Genomic DNA, 7,920 nt, shown 5'->3' on the forward strand with positions numbered 1-7,920 from the left:
GTCACGAGATCCCGTCACCGACAGTGCTCACTAGCTGCTGCGTACCTCCTCCGACGAACGAAGGGTCGGATCGAGTCGAGCCGAGAGAGGGCCCAGCACCGCAACACGTGGATCGCGGAGGTGTGAAAGACCAGGACCGGAGGTGAGGGGAAACAGATGCCTTGTAATCACGCGCCAGGCACGTGTTCAGAAGAGACGCTTTCAAATTTAGAAAATTGTGTTTGCTGTCCGGAATTACTTCTGTTTGCATTTAACCCCTCGCAGTTTAAAGTATTTCTTAAAAAATAATAAAAAGGGGTTTATAAAAAGTTGATATTTTAATCATATTTAATTTTAAGAGGTGTTTATTTATTTATTTTTATAATAAAGTATTCAACTTTTAGAACAAAATAATCAATCCAACCGAAAATTTTGCATACCTTTCCGGATAAATGGAGAAGCATAAACCGTCAGTATTCTTAAGTAGTTTGTCGGTCTTTTCAAACCTTAAATGTCCAGGGCTTAAGTACCTTATTAAACAATATTTTATACATTAAATTGGTAACAACGAGACGAAGCACATGATCAATTATTCATAGACCAATACTTTAAAGAATTAGGGAGTTTTTTCAAAGAATGAGATTGGAAAATTATTATATATATGTCGTTTTCAATTGTTTGAAATCGTACTTGTGAAAAAAAAAATCATATATAAGTGAATAAGTTTATTGTTTGTACCAATAAAAGAAAATGAGCAGCGGATCTTGGGAGGATGTTTGACTTTGTCCAAGGCTCATGATTTAGATTATTATATATATTTTTAAATAATTTTAAAATATAATACTTTATCAAAATATAAAGAAATTAAAGATAATATTGGATAAAAATAATTTTTTTTACACGAGCATCCCTGATTTATTTGATTATCAAAAGAGTGTTACATCCTAATAGTCTCTCATAAAATGATAAAATTGTTCCCAATTATATTGTTCGACATTAAAATAGGGTAGCAATTATAATTTAGTAGTTGTTATTGTAATTATAACAGTTATAATTTTATAGCTTATAACATGAATATTATAGAAATTATGATATTATAGCAACTATAATATGTAACTATTACAACATGAATATTATTGAACATAAATATGAATTATAATAATTATAGTTTCATATATGCTATAACTTAATTATTAAATGAAAAGATTAAATTCTCATTGTAATAATAATAAAATTATAATTATTATAATATGAATATTTTTAACAAATTGAAAATATATTATAACAACTATCAAACTATAACTATTACAGTATGAGTATTGTTGAACAAGTCAACTTTACTAGAATGATTCAAGGTTTAAATTTGAAACCGACTTATCAAAAAATCGAAATCAATCTATGTCAATCAACCATTCACTTAAGGGCAACTATGTAATTTTAAAAGAGGTTGGGAAGGGGGGTGGCACACTCGTTTGATAAAAAAAATTCAAAACGGACATCCTATGATTCTAATAAAAAAACAATTGTAGCGAGAACATCTCTTTTATTATTGCCCAATAATTATGTAAAAGGAGAGAGAAATTATGGAGGCTAAAATGAATTCTTTTACTAGCACTTATACCCTAAAGTTTAAATACTTCATTAAAATACTATTTACCCATAAAATTATGGAATCTAAAATGAACTTTTGATATATATATATATATATAAGAATCAATAATCACATGATATTTTTCACTCTCTGGCGCGCGCGCACACAGATAAATGATTAAAAGATAAACTTATTCTAATAAACCAAAATAAACCTTAGGGAGTAAGAAATATAATATAAGAGAGATGGAAGCATGCATCCTTTCTTAGTGGGTTTGGCATTCGCATTGCATGCCAACCTCACACCAATCAAAGAAACAGATGGGTGAAAGTAAAAGTTGAAGGTAAAAAGAGATGCTGTCAGTTCCCCTAACTGTGCATTTGCCAGCCAGTAGGCAAGAAGCAGTCGGTAGTGGGGGTAGTTGTTTATGTGGCCAGATGTTCTGTGATGGGATGGAAATGGCATCTCTCTATCTTTATACCAATCACACAACACCCCTTTAAGTCCTTTCCCTGCCCCATCCTTTCTTTTCCTCTCTCTCTTGTTCTTTCTCAACAGGAAAGAGGGGAAACAACGACAAGATCCACCATTTAATGCTCTCTCCTCTCCTCTCCTCTACTCTCCTCTCCTCCGGTATCAGAACTTCAAGCAAAGAAAAAGTTCAGTTTCCAGCAGTTGAACAAGAGGAATGGCTTGTTTTCCCTAGGGTATTCTAGTACAATGAATCCAAACAAACCAAGATTGGGAATTTTTCAAAAGAGGGGCCTAAAGTTAAGCTTGTGTGTTACTATGTGCATGATTTGAGTCTCTCACTGGAATAACTGAGTATGTAAGTTGTATATGTATGCTCATACTTTGTATCTAAATGATACAGTACATGTTCTTCATAAAAAAATGGTGTGATCTTTGCTAGTAATCAGTTCAGTTTCAGCAAAAGCATGGAAAAATATGTAATCAACAGAGTAATAGATGAATGCTAGTGCTCACGTCTTTGTCATCTCTGGGACTAGTTCTAACTCCTTTGATAGCGTGCTCAAAAAATCACTACCAGAATAACATGATCGGATTTGATATACCTGTAACTGCAGTAAATGAGCATTGTGAAAGTTGAAGACAAATACGATCGAGACATTGTGAGTTCTTGAAGTAGGGAGCAGAAATCTTACTTAAGTGCTAGTTTGGTGGTTTAGAGACTGCTTTTGGTGGTAGTTGAATGTGTCCTTTTCTCCATGATTTTCTCGGCATTGGGCCCCTTCTCTTTGACAAATTTAATGGATTCTGAGAGCCTGTTGAGGAGGTTCATCAGAGCAATAACTTCATTTCGTTGAAGCTGCAACTGGACAACCAACAAAGAGCTATCATTGATGTGGCTTATGCATCAAGCTAATAAAATACATTTCAAATCCAAAAGGGTGGGGGGAATGTTAACAGAATGAAATATTGAAATGTGATTCTGCTAGTCTGACTTATATGTGGAGAATGAAGACGATTACAAATTACAAGATTGACTTGCACAATATTCACGCTAATAAAGATATGATTATATGAACTAGGTAGTGAGGGAGATCTATAGAACTTAATTATTTGTCAGATCTTATTCTCTATGTGAGCCTATGCTGTGAAAGGACATACCTGTTGATTGATGAGGTTTTGGTTATCAACTGAGAATAGAATTTTCAAAGCTGTAGCCAGACCAAGAACCTGAAGCTTTCCCCATAGGCGGCATTTCTCACATCCAACACAATCCATTAATGCACTTCATGAAGAAAATGAATCCAGTAAGGTCGATTGTCTCATCTACTCATAATAATATGAGATCAAGTATCGTATAACCTGATATTTCTAAACTGTGCCTGGATTTGTTGTTTTAGTTCAGGACCACTTTCACCTTGCCAAAGTTTGGCCTCATCAAATGGTATTGGGCAAGCAGCTTGTAATTTGTGATTGTACAGAAGTTGCCTCACCAGCGATTGTGTTTTAAGGTCTTCTTCCAGGTTTCCTGTGTTATATTCAGCCTGTTCCAAGAAATCTGTGGCCTGAACATATGAATTATGCTGTCAGATTGATAGATGAGTAGAAATGCGCAGGAAGAAAAGATGTCTAAGGCTCAAAGCTGATTGAGCATTTAATGGATAATGAATGAATTGATGCCAAATATGCATTTTAGTAGTGTATGAGAAAGCATGGGTTGGTTTCATAATCACAGTGGCATACAGAGAGGATTTCTTCTTCTTTTTTTAAATATTTTGTATGAGGAGAACCATTTTGTTCAAAAACAGAGAAGACTAAGAATATAATCTCAGAGAACAATGACGTATTTTTCTTTTTTCTCCTTCAAAAATAACTAATGGATTCCCTTGATAGTCTTGTAAAATTGCATGTATCATGATCAAAATCTCTCTAAACATAGCATGCACAAGATGCTTCCAATGTTGTTATGATCAGATAGAATTAATAAAGGCAACTAGTGTTGTAAAACCTCTGATAGAGGTAAGGTCATGTTGTTGTGTCTTTCCTTTAGTATTCGTGGCCAAAATCTGCATCCTACTTCCAGTGAGAAACTTTAAAAAAAAAAAAAAACATCTCAACTGCTAACACCATGTCTCTACTGTGAAGCGGGAGACAAATGCGACAATAAGAAAAAAAATACCTTTGTCACTGCCCGGAGAACAAAAAGAAACACGAAGTACAAGTTTTTAACGCGCTCTGGATGACTCAATACCCGATCATACAGCAGTTCAAGATTTACACCCCACTACAATTATGGAGAAAAGAACAAAAATGTCAGCAAAACTATCAAGAAGTTGTTAATAAAGTAAAATAAACAGCCATGTGAACTGAGATGGAGGAATAACCAAGTTATTAGCTTCATCAAGAAGAAAATCAAAAGCTATGTGAACCGAGATGGAGGAATGCAATCCTGATATCAGTTTGTACAAGACTCTTTTCTCCTGGCAAAATTCTTCTGAAGAATCTGGAATACAAGCAAATGAACATAAGAACATGGTATGGTGACTCACCTATTCTAGTCGCCCTAGTAACCTAGTTAGCCTTGTATGCTCATATGTGACTACTGCAAAATCATACACTGATATAGCATGACTATAACTGCATTAACTTAGAAACTCAGTAAGGTGGCCATGAAAAAGTTTCAGCAGAGAATGCTGCTGCAAATGAAACTGCTTTAAAATAATATGCAAAATGAGTTAGGTTGGTAGAAAGAGTCAAAATCAACATGAATATCATAGGAGAGGTACAAAAGCAACAAATATCAGCAATTACTAAAATGCAACTAAATGAATCTTCAGTAATGAGACCCAAAAAAAAATCACTGAACTAACATTTTGGGCAATTTTCTGAATAAACTGCTTCCCATATCCTCCTAGCTGAAGGACCAGTATAGCCAGTGTAGCGCTCAGGATTTAGTTGAAGGTTCACATAAGTCATCTCAGCTGCACAAGAGAATCATACATAAACAAAGATGAGAAAGGATACATCAGCCATGTTAAGTAAAATAACATTATTGACTACCATTATCAGTTTCATCATCATTGGTCCATGGATTGTCAACTTCAATCCACCCTCTGAAAATTTTATTATCAATTGTACGATCAACAGCAGCCTGTGGCTTTCCTTCCTGACACATTAGATCATCAGAGGAAAGATGATAAGGTTTCTTGAAAGGCTCAGGAAACTCGCTTTCTGGACACTCACAGACACTGCAATCCCGAAGACGGCACATTCCATCATCAGGCCAGAATGGGCAATCACACCATAGCTTGACCTTCCAATGCCACAAGAAAACAATAGATCAGGAAACAAAATAATTACATAAATGAAAAAGTACCTGGAAATGCACACTTGGGTCCCTACACAATGCCTCACTCATGTAAACAAACAAATTTTGGAGAAAAGGATTAACTGATGGTTCATAGACATGATTGATTACCTTCTCATTCACTCTTTTTTTTTTTTTTTTGTGTGGATGGAACAAGACTGTGGGATACTTGACTGGAGGTTTGTTTCCTAGTGTTGTTAAGATATTAGAATGAACTAGTAAATATTTTTTTTATCAGCAATAATCATTTATCATGCAGGGGGCCTTGGCGCAACGGTAAAGTTGTTGATTTGTGACCAAAAGGTCATAGGTTCGAATTCGGGAAACAGCCTCTTTCAAAAAGCAGGGTAAGACTGCGTACAATGGATCCTTCCCAGGACCCCGCATAGCGGGAGCTTCGTGTACCGGGATGCCCTTTTTAATAATCATTTATCATCAGCAACTATCTTGCAAGTCAATAGGAATCTCCAATAGCCCAATGAAAAGAGACATTATAAGATGGAAGCTGATAAAGATGAATGATCAAGTAGACATCCTAAGCAAACTGAAACTACCATAGTAACCAAAAAATGCAGACTTCTATGACAAAAAAAGGTGTGTGCCAGACAAGGAATCAAAATACAGGTGTAGCAATATTATGATAATCATGGAATTAAAGATTATGTTAACCCGTTGTTGATATATTTTTCCCAAAAGTATAATATTTCAATAATTCTATAAAATAATCCTTAAATATCAAATCAGATGATCAACTGAGACAAGATGATTAAAAGTACAAAAATTACATGGGAAAAATTGTCCTACACATGACATCTCTCCCTCTCAAATGATATGAGTACATGGGTACATGACCAAGAAAGGAAAATAGACTTACATAAGTCACTAGGTTACATAAGAGCTCAATTAGAGAAAAACTAAGTATGGAGGAATTGTTGATTTAATATATGCCAATGCCTCTTGACAAATATTATCTAAGAAGGATGTGCCTTATCTATGGATAAATAACAGGTTTTAGAAGAAAAAAAAAAGAAGGTAAATCATGGACCTAATCTTCGCCAAAGAGATTGCAGAGTAATGTTTGAGAATCTCAATTTTGTAATAATTGTTGTGGTCGGATTCTTACCAAATTATTCAGTTCAGTTCATTAGTTTACTCTCTTACTCATGGACAATAAAATCTGAGTCTACCAATAAAGTCAGAAAGAACTACAATGCATGAACTCAGCAACAGATTACAAGACGTGTGCCAAGGGAAGAAATGAGGTAGTGGAGAAAAAATGAGAGAGAAACCCTTCTGTCTGACTTGTTCCCTTTTTCCAACTTCTACTAACCTTGATCATATAGCAGTATGCAGTAATCCTGAACATTAAGGATAGAGACTATTGCACAAGACAATTTCCTCTATACTGAGCTGAAAACAAAATTGCCTCTTTCATCCATTTCAAAAATCCCACATAGTTTTTTCTCAGTCCTTAACAAACTTTCCTCAAAATAAACCTTAACAAATCAAGCTAACCTTTACACACCAAGGTAACATAATCCGTATGTATAATGATGACCATAGAAACAAAAAAAAAAGTAGGTTTCCCTTGCATCCGCATTCAAGCAGCGTTAAACAAGCACCCCTAAGTTGCTAACACAGAGCGAAGGAAAACAACAAAAATCACAGAGAACATCAGAGACTAGCATAAGAAATAACAGAATCAAAAGTCTCAATCGATTACCTTAAAATACCGAAAGAACGGCGTGGTGACAAGATCTTGTAGGATCGGATGCAAGACTTCCTTATTGAGACCATCCACAGTTTCATAGTCGCAACAACAATCCTCCACGACGCCGGTGTACTTCCTAGACTCCTGAGAGGGTTCAAATTTGTCACCCGCAAAAACATCAAACGACGAGTTTGCATTATTTCGCAATCAAAATTAGCATCAAGATCGAGAGAAGCTCACCGCGCACCGACAGATCTGGTTGGTAATCCCGAAAAGAGGGATCTTGACGGAGTTCCTGGAAGTCGCGGCGGAGGCGAGGAGGACGGCGATCAGCGCCCCCACGGCCCAGCAGCTCCAGCGCCAGCCTCTCCGTCTGCCGACCTCGGCCCCCTTCATGACCTACCGCCAGAAGTAGAAATCTGAGTCCGGAGTCGGTGGAGATTCAGGGGCAGAGTGGGAAACCCTAACGATCCGGCGCGAAATCGAAGGGAGGGTTTAGAAATTTGACGGGGGAGGAGGAAGAAAGACGGGTTGACGGAGCGTTGAAATAAACGGTGGTGACTATTGAGGACGTTTTAGAGTTCGGCTTGAGTCTTACCCGATCTGCAGGTGGTCTCTAACTTGGGGCCGTTTGATATCTAAACTGACAACAAATAATAATTATCCACGTGAATCGAGGTAGGAATTTGGGAAATTCAGGGTTGTAAGAGACTAGGTTTTTGACAACGTGTGCGGCCAATGGAAGACTGACACGCCAGATATCATTGACCTGGATCAGAGAGAGGGGCAAAGGCGGCTTCG

The 7,920-nt window shown here is 36.5% G+C and overlaps 1 protein-coding gene across 2 annotated transcripts; it reads right to left on the reverse strand.

The window, feature by feature from the left end:
- Positions 1–2,358: 2,358 nt before the first annotated feature.
- LOC122017021 (endoplasmic reticulum oxidoreductin-1-like) lies at positions 2,359–7,687 on the reverse strand. 2 transcript variants are annotated; one of them, XM_042574483.1, is made up of 10 exons: positions 7,360–7,687; positions 7,132–7,263; positions 5,102–5,354; positions 4,912–5,022; positions 4,426–4,544; positions 4,221–4,325; positions 3,404–3,606; positions 3,203–3,326; positions 2,737–2,906; positions 2,359–2,646 (listed from the first exon to the last, which is right to left on the reverse strand). In XM_042574483.1, exons 1-9 carry the CDS (start codon positions 7,513–7,515, stop codon positions 2,757–2,759), a joined length of 1,353 nt encoding a protein of 450 aa, XP_042430417.1. In that variant the 5' UTR covers positions 7,516–7,687; the 3' UTR covers positions 2,359–2,646; positions 2,737–2,756. The 2 variants fall into 2 exon arrangements, with proteins under 2 accessions (XP_042430417.1, XP_042430416.1); XM_042574482.1 differs by having other exon boundaries at positions 2,359–2,652; positions 7,360–7,686.
- Positions 7,688–7,920: the final 233 nt, after the last annotated feature.

The sequence above is a fragment of the Zingiber officinale genome, chromosome 8B (assembly GCF_018446385.1).
Source record: "Zingiber officinale cultivar Zhangliang chromosome 8B, Zo_v1.1, whole genome shotgun sequence".
Taxonomy (NCBI): domain Eukaryota; kingdom Viridiplantae; phylum Streptophyta; class Magnoliopsida; order Zingiberales; family Zingiberaceae; genus Zingiber; species Zingiber officinale.